Below are 22,084 nucleotides of genomic sequence, written 5' to 3' on the forward strand. Positions count from 1 at the left end.
TATATATATATATATATATATATATGCCTGCATATTTAGCTTTAGTCTAGGCACAATTTGAAACATTTACAAATTCAACTCATTTACAAGTGTAATTTTAGGAGTTCCTCGAGAAGTAAAATAGTTTTTTGGTAAATAGCAAACAGGTTACCAGGTGGTAAATTTCAACCTATTTTTACCTTTTCATTTGTGTTTAGATAAAGCTTCCTTTTATTAGGTAGGTTTCTAATGACTGCAACACCTGGTATTATTTTTCTAAATTCTTCTCACCACAAATTCTAGTCTCTTAAAAGAGGCCACTCTGAATGTTCTACTTATTAATCAATATTTTGATTGTTTTTTATCATTTATGAAGTAATGATACTTTTAGTGTTTTTTCAAAATTTATCTGCTAAACCTAGGTCATTAAATCAAAATTTTTATTTTGTTTCTTAGTCACATTGTACTACTAAGTTTGGAAAATTTGTTTTTATAAATATTTTGCCTTGATCTATTTCGTCTATCTAGTGGAAAACATTGTGTATGTTTAAACCCAAAAAAGAATGGAATTAAATGACTGAACTTAATATCAGAACTTCTGATACACTTTGATAACTTTAAAAAATATAAGAATCAGTTATTTTAAGCTATTTAAGTTTCTTGTTAACAAAAAGTATTCAATGATTAGGGTATAATTTGAGCATGCAAGTGATAAGTATTATTGAAAAATAAATATATTTTTCAAAGTAATAAGATAGTAGTTACTTGTTCATAGTAGATGGCAGCTTATGGTCATGTTATTAATTGCCAAAGTACATGCATAATGCATTTAATCTAAACTTAATCTGGACTGGAGATTTTCCAAACTGCTTGATACTTGCGTTTTAAAGCATAAGGTTTGCCGATCCATCCATCTTGATGCTCCAGGTTGATGAGGGCAGCTCATTCCGACATTGTAGTATCCTATGCATGCCCATCTGGAATGCCAATCGGAAGATCATAGGTGTGAGCCAGCTGATCAACAAACTTAATGGAACACCTTTCAATAAAAATGATGAAAATCTATTTGAGGTGAGAAGCTGTTTTTGTAATTCAAAATGAGAAATTTCTAGGGAACATAAATGTTCATTTGAAAAATAGTATTGTGGAAGAAGTGTAATAGAAAATACCCCTTGTGAAAAAATAGCTGGAAATGTAATATTGTGTGATAAATATCAGTACATAGTTTATCAGTTGATGTAACTTGTACTTGTGATTAATATTCCAATTTTAAAAAATAATTAACTTTAAGCTAACAATTTTTTTGGATAAAATGAAAAATTTTTCATTCAATTTATTTACCAATTTTACATACTGATATTAGCTATGGTTACCGATATCTAGAGATTTTTAATTGTTTTTTGGTAAAACTTCAGGTTATTTAACTTATTAGGAAAATGTTATTGATAGATTATTTTTCTATATATATTAAAGCATTACAGTTGCATTTTTCCATATGCTGAAAATGCATATTTGATGTTAGTTTTTTAGTGCATTACAATTATTTCTTATTTATGTTTTTTAGTACTAAAACATGTAACTTTATTCCAAAATATAACAAAAAATGTTTTCTGTTGTATTATATTAGCTTTTTTTATTGTAATTACAAGTCTTGTGCTTAAAGAGATCAGAATAGTTATGTATTAAGCCATAACAACATAGTTTATAATTTGAATAGTCTTTCAAATGTGTGTGCCAGTAAATGTTTTTGCTAAATCACGTATTTGTTGTTATTAGGCATTTGCTATTTTCTGTGGCATGGGTATTCACAATACACAAATGTATGAGAAAGCTATAAAAGCTATGGCCAAGCAAAGAGTAACTCTGGAAGTCCTGTCTTATCATGCTACTTCTCCCTTAGAAGAAGCACAGAATCTTAGTGTGAGAGATGTCTTTATTTTTGTAAATAGATGTTGCTAAGTGTCCTTATAAATACCATCTAAATACATTTACATTTTGATTGCAATTATATAATAAAATACCAGTTTTAAATTAATTCTTCATTCCAATTATTTAAATGAATAAAATAAGGAAGTTTTAGATTAGATTTGTGAACATGAACTAGAAATGCTCTGAAGTGAAAGCAGAGAGATGTTTATTCAGGATGTGACTTCACTTTTATGTGAATAAATAGTTTATGTTTAGTAATATAATATCTTATTCTATTGGGTCTGGTGATTAAGGTGCTTGATTCACAATCTGAGGGTTGAAGATTCAAATCCCCATCACCGAACATGTTTGCCTTTTCAGCTCTGGGGGTGTTATAATGTGACAGTCAGTCCCACTATTCATTGATAAAAAAAGTAGCCCAAGAGTTGGTGGTGGATGGTGTTGACTAGCTACCTTCCCTCTAGTCTATCACTGCTAAATTAGGGATGGCTAGTGCAAATAGCCCTCGTGTAGCTTTGCTCAAATTGAAACAAGCCAACTCTTATGCTACATATTTGTGTGTGTGTATATATATATACACTTAAAATTCATATGTATAGTGAAGTGAAAAGTATGAGTAATTACATTAAATTCTTGAACAATTTTGGAAACTACTAATTCAAAAAGTTTCCTTTCTCTTTTGCAGTTAATTGGAATATTGATATTTAATGTAAATTCCCTTTTTCATTTTTCATTACTTTCTTTCCATTTTTCTTTCTTGAAATCCAACTACACATTAAACTGGCCTGTAAAAAGAATATTTATTTTAAAAAAGTTTGTTACTTGAATCCATTTGAAGTTACTGAAAGTCTTAAAAAAAGAGTAACTAAAAGTGAATGGTTGGATTTTTATCATTACCCAAGTTTAAGTTATTTTTAAATTTAGAACTTAAGTCAATAATGCACATGATTAATTTTGTGTGTGTGTGAAACTCACTTGGATGTAATATTTTTCTTCTACAGACTGTTTTAATTCCTTCTACTCAAGCATACAAATTGCATGAGCTCAAATTTAATGATTTTAGTCTTGAAGAAGAAGATATGTGCAAAGCTTGTCTGCGGATGTTTCTTGATTTAGACTTGATAGAGCGTTTCCATATTGAATATAAGGTACTTAATAAAAATGTTATTTTATTTTATTACTTGTTATCTATTGAATTGGAATTTACATGTCATTCCTAATTCTTTCTTCCATGACAATCTAGGTTTGTTTAGTATTAAGGTTATTTATAAATATTTTTATTGTTACTTGATGCATTTGATGTTAAACTCTTTGTTAATTGTAATTATGCATAACTTAATTTTACATGCTTGACTTGTACATTTTCAATAGAATTTGAATTAAAGCTTGAAACACAGACTCGTTGACTTAAATGAAAAACTAGATCAAGTATTTACTGACTAACATCTAACCTTCTGAAACTGTTTCATTCATATCTTTTTGAAAATTAATGAAGTATGTTGAAAAAATTTAAGTCATAAGACTAATTATTTGATACTTGCTGCTGTTTTGTTGACTTTTAATTATGGTAAACAATTATAAAGTTTATAAACAATCATAAAATAATGTAATTGATTTAAAAATTAAGGTAAAATAAAGTTTTCTTCAAAAATTGTTCTCAGTGAGTTTTGTAAGTTTTTCAAAATGCTAGAGGTTTGAAGTTAGATATCATTAGAAATGCATGCTATTAAATACTTAACTAGTTTGATGATATTTGCTAAATATAAAATTTTAGAATACTTATCAATTCTTATGTAATCAGTTTCAAGGTTGTCTTAGTTATGTAAATATTCAATATTTGAATATTTTATTACTTTTCAAATTAAGAGATATCTTTATGAAAATTTTAAATAAACAGTAGGTTTTGATGTTTTTCTTTTGTTATTGACACACATTATCTCCGTATTTTTCCATTACACTGTATTTCTCCCTAAATTTTAGGTCTTGTGCAGATGGTTGTTGAGTGTGAAAAAAAATTACAGACAAGTAACATACCATAACTGGAGACATGCCTTCAATGTTGCACAAGTAATGTTTGCGGTCCTGACGGTAAGCCTGTAAAATAATGAATAGTGTGTATTGTAATCAGGGGCATCATTTTGGGGATGGTGGCAACAGTAGCAGCTTCTCCCCTCAAGCTGGAAGGAGCCCCAAATGGTAGTTTCTGTGAGAAATTTCAAGTAGTCAGATTAACAGACGTACACAAATTATACCTTAGTATAGGGCCCCCAGCTGAGTTTCAGAATCACATGAGACCAGTTTTCTTTGCCCCCTCCCCCTCAAGTCTTTTTGTGAGATGACACTCTTGTATGGGTAATGCTGATTAACATATGTATATATTATAACACTAGCAATGGATTCATGTTGGGGAAACCAAAGTCTAATAATGAAGATGGTTGACAAAACACAAAACATTTTATTTACAAGGTTCGAATGTTTCAGAATACATTCATTCCATCTTCAGTGAAATCTGAAAATTGTATTACACAGATGATTACTAACTAAAATTATAATATCATATCATAATCACTAGTTTATTTAGTTGGGATGATTACTAACTAAAATTATAATATAATAATCACTAGTTTATTTAGTTGGGATGATTACTAACTAAAATTATAATATAATATCATAATCACTAGTTTATTTAGTTGGGATGATTATTAACTAAAATTATAATATCATATCATAATCACTAGTTTATTTAGTTGGGATGATTATTAACTAAAATTATAATATAATATCATAATCACTAGTTTATTTAGTTATTAAGACAAGTGGTAAATGGACAGATAAAATAATGATTATATATATTATACACAACAGTTGAGTTTAAGTGTGAAAATTTAGAACAATTTTTTAGATCCAAAGAGCTTTGTGAGTCATTAAGAGCTGGACATTTTTTAGCTATGAGTAAACTTTCTTTAATATAGAGTTCAAGGTCTGAAGATCCTGTAATAATGATAGAGAAATCGATAAATGAAATATTGTGACCTATGGTTTCAGAATGTGAATGATTGGATGAGTGGCTGGATTTAAGTAGTGGATAGTCGGTTCTGTTAGATACTCCTAAATGTTCACAGACTCTAGTTTTTAAGTGGTGTTTAGTTTTGCCAATGTACGTGACCTTACAGTCAGTACACATACATGTATACATGAGCCATGAATGTAGAAGTTTAGATAGTTGATCTTTGTATTGAAATAAGTGTTAATGTGGACGCTAGGTCTGTATATTATTCTGAGCTGAATTTGAGGATAGAAGGTTTTTTATTAGAGAAGAGAGTTGTTTTTTAATTTGTAGGGATTGTGAACCCATAAAAAGAAGGGAGATAATGATGGGAAATTTGGGGATGGTGTGCACATTAGCTGGTGGTTGGAATTTGTTGTTTAGGAAATTGCATGTAATCGTTGTTAGAAAATCAATCAAGTAGCCATTATTTAACATGTGTTTATGTAGAAAGGTAATTTCTATATGTAAAATAAAATAATTAGAACAAAGGTTAAAAATTCTGTTTAACAATGATATAACCAAATTATGTTTGAGGAAGTTAGGGATAAAACTATTGAAATTGGTGTAGAATCTAGTAAAAGTAGGTAGAAATAGAAAAGTGTTTATCTTTTTTTCGGTAATCCTGACGTCTAGGAATGGTAAGGTATAATTTTCTTTGAGTTCGGATGTGAACTTGATATTGACGTGTTGGGAATTAAGGTATGAAAGGAACTTAGAAAGTGACTTGTTTGTCGAAACAGTAACAAAGTGTTATCAATATAGCATTTGTAATGGACAGGTTTGAATTCATGTGGACAGTTTTCTAGTCACTTGCTTCATGATAGCGTAGACATCTATTGGCTATTGTCAGACCCAATGGAGATCTCATGGCGATTTCATCTATCTGGTCATAAATTAAGTTATTAAAGAGGAAATGTTTTAACTTTATGGAGATGACAAGAAGTTCCAAGATTTGTTTATGCACACTTAAACTCAATTGTTGTGTAATATGTATATATATTTATATAATCATTGTTTTATCCGTCTGTTTACTACTTGACTTAATAACTGAGTAAACTAGTGATTATGATATTATAATTTTAGCTAATAATCATCTTTGTAACACAATTTTCAGATTTTGCTGAAGATTGAATGTATGTATTTCGAATGTTCAAAACCTTTTAAATAAAATATTTTGTGTTTTATCAACCATCTTCATTATATGTATTGTACATACAAAAAATTAAAATGCTGAGCAGATAGAATAATCTATGTCATTAAAGCCAAATTTTTTTCAGGAGTGGCTGTGCTCTTCAGACAATTTTTTTATTGATATTATGAGCGTGAAAGTACTGTGTAAAGTATGTTATTTTGTTTATCAGTTTCAAAGCAGTTTTTAATATATATGAAGTGTTTTTAATTTTAATTTTTTGAAATTGAAGGAAAGTCATATTGAAAAAAAGGAACTTTAATTTTAATGGCAGGATATGTCTAGTAAGTTATTCCTCATTTAAAGCCAATGAGCTAGCTTGATATTTTTTTCATGTGGAGGCAACAGTATATTGTAAATATAATTTCAACAGCAGATAGATACTGATTTCCACCAAAATACTAGAATGCATCAAAATTATCTGACTAAGAATGTGATTGAAAGTAGTGAAACAGTTTTGGTTACACACTTCCTCTAGTACTTTTCTAATAACTGTTCCACCAAAAGTATTTAGAATTTAAATACAAATGATAATGATCCATATTTGTGCAACTGAATTCAGAAACTTACTGTTACGAAATTAAGCTTGGCTGGCTTTTGGAGATTATAAAATATACATAATTTAATGCTAAACAGACTAAACAAGTGCACATGTTTTATAAAAACTAAACACTTTCAGAAGGTCTAGATCAAGTTCTATGCAAAACTGAATAGTTGGTGCAAACAGCAAGTTAATACAGTTTGTGATTTTACTGGTTATACTTTGGAGTTCCTCAATCAAACAAATATGTAGGCTGTTGAAAATAACATTTTTTTTTCTTTTATATCGTAACAGCTTTGAACTAGCTTCAGTTAAGCTTAAAGTTGAAAAGTGTGTCCGCAGTGGTACTTCCAGAATTGAGTAATTGTTGTTTGATAGTGCTGTATACTCATCACTCTGCAGTATGAGATGATGTAGTATTAGATGCATGGTGTTACTCCTTCAAGGTCAGATGAAGTAATAGCAGATTTGTAGTGGTACATGCTAATCATTCTGTAATGTAAGATGAAATAGTATTAGGTGTATGGTTTTACTCCCTCAGGATTAGATGAAGTAATAGCACTTTTATAGTGGTACATACTCAGCACTCTGCAGTACGGGATAAAGTAGTATTAGGTGCATAGTTTTACTCCCTCAGCACTCTGCAGGATAGGATTATGATGATTAAACTTGACGGTTATTTTGATTTAAAATCTTTCATGCCTCAAAGAGGCATGAAAGATAATTGGTGTGCTCAGAGACAAGGAGTTTCTCTTTGACCCCAAACACGGATATTAAGATTTAGACTTTATAGTGATTGTGAGCTTGTAGCTAGTGGTCGAAACTTTAAGTGGCTGAAGTGGGTTTTACTGACAGAGTGTAAGAGATGTTAAGTAAGTGGTTGATTGATTAGCAGGCTTGGCATGAGTGAAGTGAGTGTGACTGATGTCGGGCCTCAAGGCATCCAGGGAAAGTGCTGGTGTCAAAACCTGAAGACAGGAAACTGCACAGCAGGTGGGAGAGGTTGTGAATACTTGCTAAGCTGGTTTTACTCGAATGTCAAAAGCTGGTTTTTCTTGCATGGAGAGAACTGGTATTTCTAAAATGGTGAAATAGACCAAGGCTTGCTGGATAAGATGAAGTAATAGCACTTTTTTATGGCAGTACATACTTAGCATTGCAGGATGGGATGAAGTAATAGCATTTTTTATGGCAGTACATACTTAGTATTGCAGGATGGAATGAAGTAATAGCACTTTTATAGCAGTAAATACTGAGCATTGCAGGATGGGATGAAGTAATAGCACTTTAATAGCAGTACATACTTAGCATTGCAGAATGGGATGAAGTAGTATGAGGTGTATATTTTATTTCCCTCAGAAATGTACAATATGATGAAATAATAGTAGTTTTATAGAGGTACATACTCACTGTTGTTGAATAGGATAAAGACTAATTGCTGATTCGTAGTTTTTACATATTACTTTGTAGGATAAGGTAATGTAATAGTGGGTGCATCATTCAATACTGTGTATGATAGAAATAATAAAGTTCACCCTAGTGATACTGTTGTATTGAATATGTTTCATTTTCTCAAACATTTTTTGACCAGTTGTGTTTGTTGTATTGCTATTACCATGGGATGTTGACTCAAGAGATTGGGAAATTATTTTCAAAACTAGGAGTTAGTTAAGTGAAATTATATGCAATCACATTTTTAAAACATTGTTCAAATTCATAATAATTAAATATTTCAAAACAATAAATCGGCTTTTACATAGCAAAAACAATAATTTGGCTTTTATTTTACATTAATTCTATTTCCATATTTTAGAAACAGCCAAAATAAAAGACAAGGGTCTGTGACATTAAACTTTTGCCTATGTATGATGGCCAAAAATAAATATTTACCCTTACTATGGAAATTTTATTTGTGAGGAAACATACTACAAAGTTTATTTGCAGAAATGAATACATCTATTGCCACATCATTTTTTACATCTGTATCAAATTTTTTATAGGCTTACTTGTATAATATTCTTTTCAGTTTAATATTCTTCCTACATAGTATCAATATTTTTTTTTGTGTGGGCACCATCTTTAAGCAACTTTAGTTTTCAATAGGCTTTTTATCATTATCAAATATAAAAATATGGTATTGTGTAAAGGTATTGCTGGATGTTTTGTCATGAAAACTGTTTTTTGTGTTAAATTTTCAGGATCTGTCTTTTGTCATATTTTGAAATATTTAAACCTTTTTTTTTGTGATGCAAATATACAAGATGCAAAAGGTCACACTGAACAAATCTACACTAATCCATACTATACATCAGCCAATGAAATCACATTTTCTCAGGTGAGCTATTTGCATGGTGATGCATGAAAATTTTCATTATCCAATGAAATGGAGACATTTCTATAGTTGTGGAGCCAAAAATGATGGTAGCAAGACACCATCTAATCATGCTGCCAAACAAATACAGATGTGTCTTATGCCATTTGAAGTGCGAACCTAAACCAATAAACATGAGCTAAGAATATACATTCAAAGAGAGAGGAAAAGTCCTGCCAGTGTTGGCATCATATGTATCAAATTCTATTAACAATGCTATTATTCTAAAGCCATCCACCTGATATCCCCATATCTCATAGAAGAGCTCAAAGTTATGCTCTCCTTTCACATTCTTCTTGCATCCTTGAGCAACCATATTGTACAAGCTCACAGCATTTAAGACTGAAAATCAGGTTAGCAAGCAACAGTCATACCAAAAGTATAATGTGACCAAACATGTTCAGTGGATTGCATCATTTGATTTATGAACTCAGTTATTTTTTAATTGTTATGCATGGTATTGTCGTCTATACTGGAGCTTTGTAATGCAAGATTCAACTGGACAGAAAGTATACATCTGACTTGTGCCTGGTGATAGATGCAAAAACGAAATATCATATCAGTTGTATGATAACAAAGATGTTTGATTTTTTAGAGAATGCACATGCAGAAGTAACAAAGATTTGTGAAACAGACTTTGATGGATCTCACAAGCTAACCTACAGTGAGTTCTTTAATCTGACTGGACTAAACAAAACTCAATTTCCTCACTTGTATTCCAGGATTCCATCTTTCAGAAATATTCAAGTAAACTCTGCATGAACTTGTTCGAGATTTCTGCTCATTAAACTCTATACTAAGATTTCCAACATAATTCTGTATGTAAAGAAAGCACTAGACCCAACTCATTCAGCTTAGGAAAGAAGTTTTGTTAATTTATATGTTTGATTTAGACATATCACTCACCAGGCATTTATATCTTACCACATTCATTCTCTTGTATGAAATCTTTTGGCAGAAGAGAACAATGGTATGGCCATTTTAGTTTATAATATATATATATGTGTGTGTGTGTATGCAGAAAAGTGCAATGCTATGCTACACACAAGTGGCTAGCAGACAATTACAGCTGTATTCACTGATGAGTATATTCTGTTGGTCCTTGATCTATATCTTGTTGATGGGCAAAATAACGATGCAACATTTACTGAACATGCATATTCCAAAATGTTAAGACATGGTACTTACCAATTTACAAATTCCTTGCATTGGTAATTGCATGAGAATTGTCAGTGGTATTTGCAACTGCTGTCAGCTTACACTTATACAAAGTGCAAGATCTGATTTTGCTGTCACACAACTCATGCTCAAAGTGGTGGAAAATTCAAAATAATCCAACAGATTGTAAAGTCTGAAAATTTAGCACAAAAGAGGTAAAAGTGGTAAAATATTAAAGCAATACAATATTTTGTCCCAAAATACACCACTTTCTCACAATTGTCATACACACAAGAACATCTGTGTGAGGACGGAATGTATGACGTGTGGGTCAGTAGTGAAAGGGATAGTCTTCTCTGTGCAAAGATTCAGTCCTGCCACATTTCAAGTTATATTTACTTTCTCATAATTCAGTATGGCAGTCAGAGTGACCAGTCTATACTAGCCTGGTTTTTCCTGTATAATGCTATACAGATACAAGAGTAGTGGGATGATGGGCACAAATAGCATCAATATACTTCTTGTATCCCCAGTGGCACAAGGCTCACAAGACCATCTTTCCAACTTGAAGGTGTTCAGGATGATCCAATAATCACCAATGATGTTTCTGATGAACTTGACACTGACTGAGGGTTAAATGTGAACAATAAATGTACATGGTATTTGAAATGTGAAATTTTTATGGGTGAACAAGAGTGTAAGTAATTTTCTGGTTTTTCAACATCTGTGCGATAAGGAGAACACGATAAATAAAAGGTAAGTAAAATTAGATACAGTAAATTGAAAGCTGAAAAACCCTCATATTTTTATTCCTTTGGAGATGAGTACTCATTTTGCAGTAATAAAATATCTCGAACATATATATTTTGTATGAAATATTGTATTTGCTACTTTTTAAGGTTAAATATTAAATTTCATTGTTATATAATACCTTTTTTAAGTTACAATGAAACTAATAAAGTAAGTTACTTTTTGTTTACATTTTGGCAGAATACAAAGCTGTTGAGAGTTCTTGGAGAATTAGAGACATTAGCTCTTATTGTAGCCTGTTTGTGCCATGATCTGGACCACAGAGGAACCAACAATTCCTTCCAAATTAAGTAAACATTTATTATAACTATGTAGCTGGATAAGAATATGATAAAAGAACTATCTATTTAACAAATGTTTAAAACATGCAGTGATTCTCACACTGAACACTTCTTGCACAGTGCTAGCTTTTATCAAAGATAATATGCAGTTTTCTTTTCACTTAGACAGTACTACAGAAGTCTCCCAGGTCTTCAATCATTTCCTCCAAAACCAAATACGATAACTGTACTCTGTGCTTCCTTCAATCTCAACACTCAGTTTTCTACACAGGGTGCTTAAAGTTCTCAATGCACTTTAAGCATACTCTTGCTACTCCTAATCACATGGATGTTGAAGAAATTAAATAGAAAAAGCATATTAAAATATACAAATATATTGCACATTATCCCTACAAAAACATTTAAGCTTTGCTAAGGATCAGTGACGTCTATTGATTGCATGCTGAAAACTATAATTACTTTTATTTAACACTAACTAAGTTTTTAGCAGTAGTACTTTCTATCGAAAGTATTCATGTCTTGTAAACTTTCAGATTTTATAAAGAGGCAAGCAAGGCCTAGTGGTTAGTGTACTGGATTGTGGATTTGAGTTTCTATGATTTGTACCCTGTTACTGCCAAAAAGAAACCATGCTTTGCACTTTGGGGCCATGGATGCATTGTAATAGTGACTGTCAAATCCCACTATTTGATTAGAGTAGCCACAACTTGAGGATGTTGACTAGCTACCTTCTCTCTGGTATATCACTTCAAAATTAGGGATAGCTAATGTAGTTAGCCTTGAATAGCAGAATTGAATGAAACAGACAGATTTTCTAATATATATATATATAAAGCAAGTTTGAACTCTTTTGTAATCTGTTCTGTTAAGATACAAAATTTGTATCTCTTATTAGATTTCAAATATAAAACTTTTTCAGTCATACATCTTTGTTTACTGAGGATAGATTTTTACTAGGTTTAAAATAAAAATATTCATTTGTATATACATTAAAAAACCATGAAAATGTATGACTGAAAACGTCATTCAGTTCTTTTGTGTACAAGTAATATTTAATTGTAGAATTAAAAGATTATTTAGTTGCTTAATCCAAGAAAACTTTGCTTCAATTAAACTGTTCAAGTAATTATAAACATTTGTATATAGTCTTGGATCTTACGATTCTTTGTGACTCAGTATTGAGGTGCATTATTGGAAATAGTTATAGAAATGCTAATCTGATACACAAACAATAAGCAATATATCATTAGCATAAAATGCTAAAAAAAAAGCATACAAGTTACAATGTATTAGTATTTTGTGTTCACTTTGAATAAAGCAGTAAAATTGTATTTGTTTTAAACAAAGCTGTACATTTTGTTTTTAAGCTACTTTAAGTTTATCAATGATGATTGTGAAGTAATATCCCAAATGTCTTGCATTATGCCCCAAAATTCAACCAAGTAGTTTGGTTGTCCTTTGATTTTCTCAGTTTCCATATAAAGCAATACAACCTCAGTAATATTCATGTAAGGGTTTTATACAGGACAAGCCATGGTAACAAGTGTTCCAACAGCTTTGTTTCCTTCCAGGTCTATCATTACGTTTGCTAGAAAATGGATCATTGCCCAATAGGTCTTGTTTTTTAGAAATGATGTGATAGATAAGAATCTACTTTTATCTGTCAGCTGCCAGTATGTCATCAGTTTTGTGCAGATTTCCAACACCATTGACCAAGATGCAGCCCATACTTGTATTTGTTCCTCAGCATGTTTTCACTGTAGATGTTGTATGTTGATCTTAATACTGTTCTCCTCTCTGTCATCAGATGAACTATCATTGAATGTTAACTAACAAGTTGAATTTAGATTCACCTGTATAGAGCACCCCCTCAAACTTTTCTTATCTTATTATTTGAAGTCAGATGTCTATTTCAGGCTTTTGGTTATCTATTACCCCAAGCAGTGGTTTTTCAGCATGCAACCACACATCCATTGAGGCCACTTTGTGCTAATGTCCATGTTACTGTTCTGGAAGTAATATTCACACATGCACTTAAGCTTGATCTTTGGCAAGATCTTTTCTGGATTGTTTTGTGTCATGTAAAGAAAATACCCCGAGTTACTTAATACCACGTTTAAAGAGTTTGGACTTTTTATCTTGATCACTTTTATCATCAACAGCAATAGTTTCATATACCTTTTTCAGTTTCAATGCAGCTTCTACCGAAGCTTGAAATTTAACCTCAATACATTTGGAGTAGTCTTCACCAGCTGATACTTTAGTTTCTATATTTTTTTTCTTTTGGCATTTCTGTCCTGGGAGTCATGAGTGTATTCACCACATTATTACTTGTATGATACAACTTCATGTACTTTTATAGGCACTCTTTGGTACTCTTTGATTAGTTGGATGACAACCAATCACAAAGTATGGTAAACTATAAGTACATGACTGTAATCTGATGCAGCTAATTTACATACAATAAAGGTGGAGCAATCCTATAATACCTACATTTAATACTCATTTTATTTACTGCTTCTATTACTATATCCAATACTGTTCATACAGTGCTAGCCCAAAGGTTTCTGTTAGTTGCTAAGTTCATTCTATATGTACACTGTTTCCATCAGGCAGTAGGAATTAATTTTTATATCGCATAGTAAAAAGATTCAAACACATATTTTATCTTACCTTTCAGCAGAGAAATTGAGCATATAATTTCTTTTGTTCCAAGTATTGACCAACCTTTTTGATGAGTAGTATATTAACTAGTACAATTGCTTATAAGATAATCTAGATGCTTTATTACTTTAGTTTCAGTTCCTCCTGTCTCTTTCTGTCAGATCCTGTTCACCCCTTGCTCAGCTCTACTCTACATCCACTATGGAACATCACCATTTTGACCAATGTATAATGATACTAAACACCCAGGTGAGATCTTGATTTTCACAAACTTTGTACATTAAAAATATTCAGTTATGGTCTTAGTGTATAACACAAACTGAGTATTATTTTAAATATGTATTTTTCAAGCATATGTTATATTTACTTTACCTTGTTTTATCTACATGCAATATATTGCTTAGTTTGTCTAATACCCCATTTAGTTGCCACCTTACAAAGGTTTAGTATGTTATATTAAAAATGATTTTGGAGCCTCACTATGGCATTACAGTCCATTATTCCATGTCCATCATGCTTTATCTAATGACCCTAAATCTTGACAATAGGCCTGCAGCATAGTTTTTGTTGCAAAAGACTCTGTCATAAAGCTTTCATAACCCATCTAATTAATGAAGATGATGGTTTCCCAGAATAAGTTTCAATACTCCAAAGTCCCCTGCTGGGACAGTGGTAAGTCTATGGATTTACAATACTAAAATCTGGGGTTTGATTCTCCTCTGTGGACACAGCAGATAGCCCAATGTGGCTTTGCTATAAGAAAACACACACACACACACACAATACTCTAAGTGCATACATATCCATAGATGCGGTGTACATTGAATTTACTAGTATGTATCAATTAAACAAATATGTCATGGAAGCAACTTCTGTACTGTTGTCTGGGTCACGTGGATGGCTTTTACAACTGACCTTTGTGTTAATGTATTCTTGCTTATTACAAGATACTACACTCACTTTGCTTACTACATCATCATCATCATCATAGACAGCAGTACATCGATAATTCTACCAATGCTTAGCTGCCACACAATCATGAATTATTATTACAAGAAAATGGGGACAAAAGTGGGATCTAACACGCCATGAATACGAAAATGGTGGAGCACATACAGGAGGGGGCACAGCATCTAAGCCATACATACACAAGCACTCGGGACAAGTCCTCTGGGCGAGTCCAGCGACATCAGCGCGACAGCTTCCTTGCGGCTTTCACTGCCACGCATCATAACATGCCTCGCTCCCCAGCTGAGTTGTGAATCGTTTCAGGTCTCTTTCTTGATAGTCCTGGTGCCCCATGTTGATATTTAAATTTAAAAACTGTTTTGTGAATGCCTAATATTATAGCTTTTATTACCTAAAATGAGCCTATGTATCTTTATATCATGGTTCACTCTACTGCAGTGCAAAGATATCCTGAGTGCTGAACTTAGCAAGAAAGATAAATGACCTCAAACTCTCTTTCAGAATGGAAAAGTATGAAGGTGTGTGCACCTAATAATTACACCAAGGAAAAATATACTTGTATATTGGTTGATGTATTTTAAGGTTAGAACAACCTCATTAAGACTAGAGAAAAGTGTTATAATATCCTAATGTTACTTGCTTTTTCATAAACTATCTGGAAATTTTCATTAATCTCAAATACTTGTGCAAATGTATCACCAAATTAGCTTTGAATTTTGTTGTAAAATATAAATTGAAAACAGTTCAGCAAAATGTGTAAATTTATGATTAGTTGTAATTATCTAAAGTCTAGTATAATTATGAAGCAAAGCAGGAATGAAGCAGTCAAGAAAAATTACTTTAACTCTCTTTGGACATTTAACTGAAAGTCTAATAATGTGATTGCCATATGTGTACTGTTAAAGTGACTGAAACAGATTTATTATCGCAACCATTTGAAACCAAGCATATGTAGAATAGTATAGAAGTTTGAATTTTTAAGGAAATCATTTAAACCTTTCTTTTTTTTTGGCCAGGTGGTTAGGGTGCTCGACTCGCAATCTGTGGGTCACAGGTTCGAATCCCCGTTCTACCAAACATGCTCTCCCTTTCAGGCGTGGGGGCATTATAATGTGATGGTCAATCCTACTATTCATTAGTAAAAGAGTAGCCCAAGAGTTGGCAATGGGATGTGATGACTAGCTGCCTTTCCTCTAGTCTCACACTGCTAAATTAGGGACAGCTAGCACAGATAGCTCTCATGTAGCTTTGTGCAAAATTCAAAACAAACAAACAAAAACATTTTTTTCATGGTTAGTTGCAAACAAAAGCTAAAGCAGCAGCTAACTTAAAACCCCTAGCTACACTATTGTGTTTAAATTAAGATAAACATCTTCAGCAATGAAAAATTCTTTTTGTAATTACAATAAATATATTTCTGCCTTTGATTCTTCATTTAAATACGTGATTTATTTTACCCAAGTAAATTGAGAACTATCAGAATATGTGCTTTACTAATACAATCTTCATTGTTCAAAACAATAACAGTATAAGTATTTTTTTGCGGTTTTTCTAGGAATTTCCTGTTTTTTTTTAATCAACTTATATCATGGTATCGACCAGTATACTATATATTTTGTTTACTTAATTTTACTTACAGTCAGAAGAAAAAAAAGATTTAAGTTGTCAACTTTAAGGTTTAATTTCAGAATAATAGTTTGTCAGATAAGATGCTGTTTTATAGAGCTTTTAGCTGAAACAAAGAAGTGTTATGGACCATCATCTGGCATAAGCAGGTAATACACAAATAATTAAATAAAACAACAAAAAAACAACTAATGTAATTGGTTGGTTCAGAACTATACTGATAATTTGAAGTTATTTTGAAGTTAAGACTGCTAATGTATTATAAACAAAAGTTTCAAGAAGATATTGGACACCTAGATAATAGTTGTGAAATTCAATCAAAAGTTGACAAAATTTATTATATTGAAGATGTTTTTTTGTGATTAACTAATCATACCATTAATCTTTGATCATGACAGTCCTTTCAACTTGATTCATTGCATAAGATGATAAACTTGTCTTGGATAATTCCTCTGTGTTGTTTTCTTCTCATGTGTACAGTGATTTTTATTTTCATGCAATATTTGTTCAGTTGTGACTATTTAATATTTTTGTTCTGTAAGTTCCAAATTTTGCTTAGAAACACATGTACCTATTAGATCTGGCCTAGTTTTTAAATTTCTAATTAATTGCTTTAAATTCTCTGATCAAATGGTACTTTGATTGTATAATTTTATATTCTTGTTGTTTGTTGTGTGTAAATCATTCAAGAAGTTAATTTTTCTGTCAGTAATATTTTCTAAGTTTTGTTAATAATTGCTTATATTTCTGTTTCAGAGCTACATGTAAATATTAATTTATAGATGCGATGTCATATAGAAATAAAACTTTCATTTCAATTAAATTTTGCAATGGAAGTGAAAAAAAAGCCAATTACAATTTTTGTTTTGTTTCCCTGAATATTCTGAACTAGGAGTTAATCCTAAGTTAACAATTTGCTATTTTATGCTTCCTAACTTTGACTATAGTTTTTTGTATCATTATATACAGTAATTTTATTGCATTACTGTGAGATAAATCTGTTTATAGAATTCATTAGAGAAGAAACAAGTCTGATGTTTAATTCATTAAAGATCTTTTCTGTGCAGATTTAAATCAAAATTCAGTTGTAAAAATGCTAATTTTGAAATTTTGCTTATCATCTCTTTTTTTTCAGTTATGAAACTTGTTTTTGGTATAGTAACAAAAAAGTTATTTTTTATCTTTTTAATTAAATTTGTTTTCTTCAACAACCTTCAGAACAAAGAAACTATGTAATAATTTCCTGGAGCTAAAGCTGAAACATTCTTAAACAAGCTGACTTGAGACATAATACCATTGTACAAACTTTACACTTTTAGTTTTAAGCACTTTATACAAGTGATTGTCTGTGCTGTTATTTGGATCAAAAAGCTGGTGAAGAAAAGCCCTTATGGTGATCAGGCTGCTGGCTAGTAGCTTTTCCTCTGATCAGTAGTTCAAAACTAGGAATGGCTTTACCTGAATCTTAGGGTGTCTCTGACTCAATCGTTTAAGCCCACTAGTTTATAAGATGCCATTTAGATTGAAAATTGCAATTTCTTAGCAATCAGATTCTTAAGTATAAATATATCCTTGTGTTGCCTTAGTTTGTCAATAAAATCTTGACAAAGTAAGATTTTAGCTTTGTTGTAATTGTTTGTTATAATTAGATACGAGTTTCAAAACTATTTCTTTTATGAGTAAAATTTTATGTTTTTGAACGAGTAGGGAAATCAGATCTTAAGCCACCTGTCTACAGAAGAGTACACACGAGTGGTTCATGTTCTTGAAGAGGCCATCTTAGCTACAGACCTTGCTGTATACTTCAGGTATTGGATCAAAAATATTAGTTTTACTCAGTTTTAAAGGATTTTGTTACAGTGTATGACTTAAAAAAAATAATTTTTGCAAACACATTATATATTATTAACTTCAACTAGATATTAGAGAAATATTTTTTTGTGATGACCTGCAGGTACTACAGGTCATCACTTGTTGAACTGTGAACAAATATTTGAATTGTAAGAATGCTGAACTAATACCATAATTGAGGTATCAACAATGTATGTCATGGATTACTTTCAATGAAAGTGTAAAAAAGAAGACATTAGTTTACTATAAAGGATCAACAAGCTTTTTAAAATTTTTACCAGGAAACGAGGTATCTTCTTTAAATTAGCAGATACAAAAGAGTTTGATTGGCAAAAGGATGACCAGCGAGAAATCCTCAGGTAAGTAAATGTATTTCACATTTTCTGAAACTTGTGTTCCTTTTGTAAATTTATATTTCTGTTTTTGTCTGCCAAGATAGTTCAAATGAATATTGTATATGAAAAGTAAAAATTAAATATGCAGGCTTTGTAATTGCATTAGAATTATAAAATTTTAAAATACAGAGAACTTTTGCTGTAATATTAAATAATTTACGATCTTCAAAATGAAATAAGTCTCAAAACTGAGATTGTTTCTTTGCTACTAGGTGTGATGAAATAATATGATAGATAAGCACATTACCTTTGTCAGTTTGGCTTTCTAATAAAAAAAAATGTTCAAAATTAGCAGGATATTTCTAATTTGCTGCTGCTAAGTTAATTTCAAAGCTCCTCAATTGCAATATATATGTATATATATAAAATCTAGTTAGTTAAAAAACTGCTAGTGATAATCAGTGTTCCCTTCTAAGCTGCACGGCTGCACAACAACCAATCAAATGCCATGCACATCCTCAGTAATGGTGAGGAGTCTAAGAATGTTGATGGCCTTAATGACCCTGGCAGTGAATAGCCCTAAAGCCCAAATAACCAACTGGTAGTATTGCAAAGTGGCCTAATGATTCAATACAGTTGATGCCCCCCCCCCAAAAAAAAAAAAAAAAAACTGATATTGCACATCTGCACATTACTTTGACATAAAAAAAATTCATTCCACACGTGGATTGAAAAAAATTAGAGGGAACATTGGTGATAATATATAAGCTATTAAACTAAAGCCTTTAAACCTCATTGTGTAATGAAATGCGAAATTACATACAAAAGCTGCATGTATAATTTTTTCTGAGGAAACAGCTCATTTTCAGTACAAAGAGGACAGAAATTAATGCCTAAATTTGTAATTTAAGATAAAGAAGTAAATTCAGTAAACACACTGTAGAAGGTTAATGTGCATGTTTTCCAAGTTGATTTCATTACACCCTATGACCTGAAAGACTTGTGTAATCCAGCTTATCCAGTTTTGAGGGGATTAACTTAATTGCTTCTAGAACTTTAATAGTATCCAATCTTGATATTTTGTAGGGTCTAAGACCCTGTAAGTTCCTCAGGCTTGTCATTTTTTAAAGAAATGTTGACATATTAAGAAAAATATGTATGAGTATTTGATAGTTTGGAACTTCTACAGAACTGTAACCTAAGCATAGAAATTTAGTATTCAAGAAGACAGTAAGCACCTTGATCAGTGCCTATCATTTCTTACATTTAACTCTACCATGTAATAGAGTTCAATGTTGCATTTGTAATGTTATCCTCTTATTTTGTATTATTGTAAAATTTCAGTCAGTTATCCTGGTTATTAACTATTATTATTGTAAAAGTCAGGACAAAAACAAGCATGCAAATGTTGATGATTGTAATATCATTAATTGCATCTAAAACAACCACCTGTAATTGCACAAGCTATACTAGAAGTAGGAAAGCAACATCCCTTTTTAATGTTGTGGAAAATGTTATTGTAATATGACTGGTCCATGGTGCACAAAATGTCTGGTTGTAAACCATATGGGTGATCAGTATTTATCTATGTAAAGCTAGTTAGCATAGTATGATTTCAATAAGTAAGTTTTAATGCATTTTCACGGTTATTTTTCAGTAAGCTATACTATGATATATATATTTTTTAATGAAGCCAGTTTTTAATTGTTTTAAGTTTTTCATCAACTGTAAACTTTTTCTATTTATAGTTTGAATATGCATAATGTTAAAAAATGAAAAGATAGTTTGAGTTGATACTTTAATTCTTGACATGTTTGAACATTCCTTTAAAAAGTAAATAGGTATAAAACACATTTCATAATGAGATGAAAACGTTCATCTATGCCATAAATAAGGAAATGAGAATGATTCATATTTGATTAACACAAGGTACTAGACTTTATAGATGATAATCAGAAGCTTATTAAGAGTATTTAAGCTTGACAATGTAGAAGTTCAATTTGCATACTCCTATTACAGAGGCCAGGTGGGTAGGGTGCTCGGCTCACAATCTGCGGGTTTGAATCCCGTCACACCAAACGTGCTCGCCCTTTCAGCCATGGGGCATTATAACGTGATGGTCAATCCCACTGTTCATTGGTAAAAGGGTAGCCCAAGAGTTGGCGGTGGGTGGTGGTGATGACTAACTGCCTTCCCTCTATTCTTACACTGCTAAATTAGGGATGACTAGCTCAGTTAGCCTTTGTGTAGCTTTGCACGAAATTCATAACAAACAAACAAACCTATTATAGAGAACTTTTTCTTTTCAACTTATTAAGTGTTCTATCAGTATTTAAATTAGTTTGTTTTCTTATTGCAACATACACACATTTAGATATAACAATATGTAGAGGATTTAGTGTAGCTTAAAGTAAATGACCTCTAATTACGATTTTGTATAATTTCAGGGGCATGTTAATGACTGCATGTGACATAGCAGCAATTACTAAACCGTGGGATATTCAAAAGGTGGTAAGTGTTAGATTTCTTTACTTTTTATCTAATAACTTATGCTTATACTAACTTTTTTTTGTCATAGAGCAATTAATGTTTTGTTACAAACTTTTGACAGGTAGCAGAACTGGTTGTCAGTGAATTCTTCCAGCAAGGTGACATTGAGAAACAAGAGCTCAACATGCAGCCTATTGTAAGTTGATTTAGAAGATGTTTTTCCTTAAGGTGTTTATTACTCAATAACTGCCATGTTCTTATCAAGCGTATACAGTTCACTTGTAAAAAAATAAATATATAAATGGCATTTTAGACCAATTACTTACCAGCACATGTTGTTGCTCATTTATGCTGCATGGACTTACACACACATGGCAGAAGATCTACAAACCGCCCTTCTGTTATTTAAATAGTTTAAATTTATTAATATATACCATATATGTGATTCTTTCATGATGGCCAGAGTTTACTTGTGAGTAAAAGGTTTGATGTAATTGATACTTGAAACTGTGGTACTTGGTAAAACTCCATTATTACAGAATTGATTAAAAAACAACAACAGACAGTTGTATGTTTCACCAAAACTTCATTTATTCATAACCATGGTTTCTACCAGTAAAGGCATCATCAGGTACAAACTGAAATGGTCTGTAAACATGGCCCCACAGTGGTATGTCTGCGGACTTACACCGCTAGAAACCGGGTTTCGATACCTGTGGTGGGCAGAGCACAGATAGCCCATTGTGTAGCTTTGTGCTTAACTTCAAACAACAACAACTGTAAACATGTTTATATATGTTAAACCAAAGAATCAGAAGTGACCTTGACATTCACCTTGAGAC

The 22,084-nt window shown here is 31.5% G+C and overlaps 1 protein-coding gene across 2 annotated transcripts in view; it reads left to right on the forward strand.

Annotated features, from left to right (window-relative positions):
• Positions 1–22,084, forward strand: part of LOC106457736 (dual 3',5'-cyclic-AMP and -GMP phosphodiesterase 11-like) — a 62,396-nt gene that overhangs the window by 17,256 nt on the left and 23,056 nt on the right. For both annotated transcript variants that reach the window (XM_013917185.2, XM_022383953.1), the window contains exons 9-18: positions 907–1,050; positions 1,756–1,899; positions 2,910–3,056; positions 3,889–3,996; positions 11,207–11,316; positions 14,133–14,220; positions 18,274–18,374; positions 18,699–18,776; positions 21,200–21,263; positions 21,364–21,438. In XM_013917185.2, coding sequence (XP_013772639.1) covers positions 907–1,050; positions 1,756–1,899; positions 2,910–3,056; positions 3,889–3,996; positions 11,207–11,316; positions 14,133–14,220; positions 18,274–18,374; positions 18,699–18,776; positions 21,200–21,263; positions 21,364–21,438 — 1,059 coding nt within the window. The remainder of the gene's footprint in view (positions 1–906; positions 1,051–1,755; positions 1,900–2,909; positions 3,057–3,888; positions 3,997–11,206; positions 11,317–14,132; positions 14,221–18,273; positions 18,375–18,698; positions 18,777–21,199; positions 21,264–21,363; positions 21,439–22,084) is intronic.

This window comes from Limulus polyphemus, unplaced genomic scaffold (genome assembly GCF_000517525.1).
Source record: "Limulus polyphemus unplaced genomic scaffold, Limulus_polyphemus-2.1.2 Scaffold18, whole genome shotgun sequence".
In the NCBI taxonomy this organism is placed as follows: domain Eukaryota; kingdom Metazoa; phylum Arthropoda; class Merostomata; order Xiphosura; family Limulidae; genus Limulus; species Limulus polyphemus.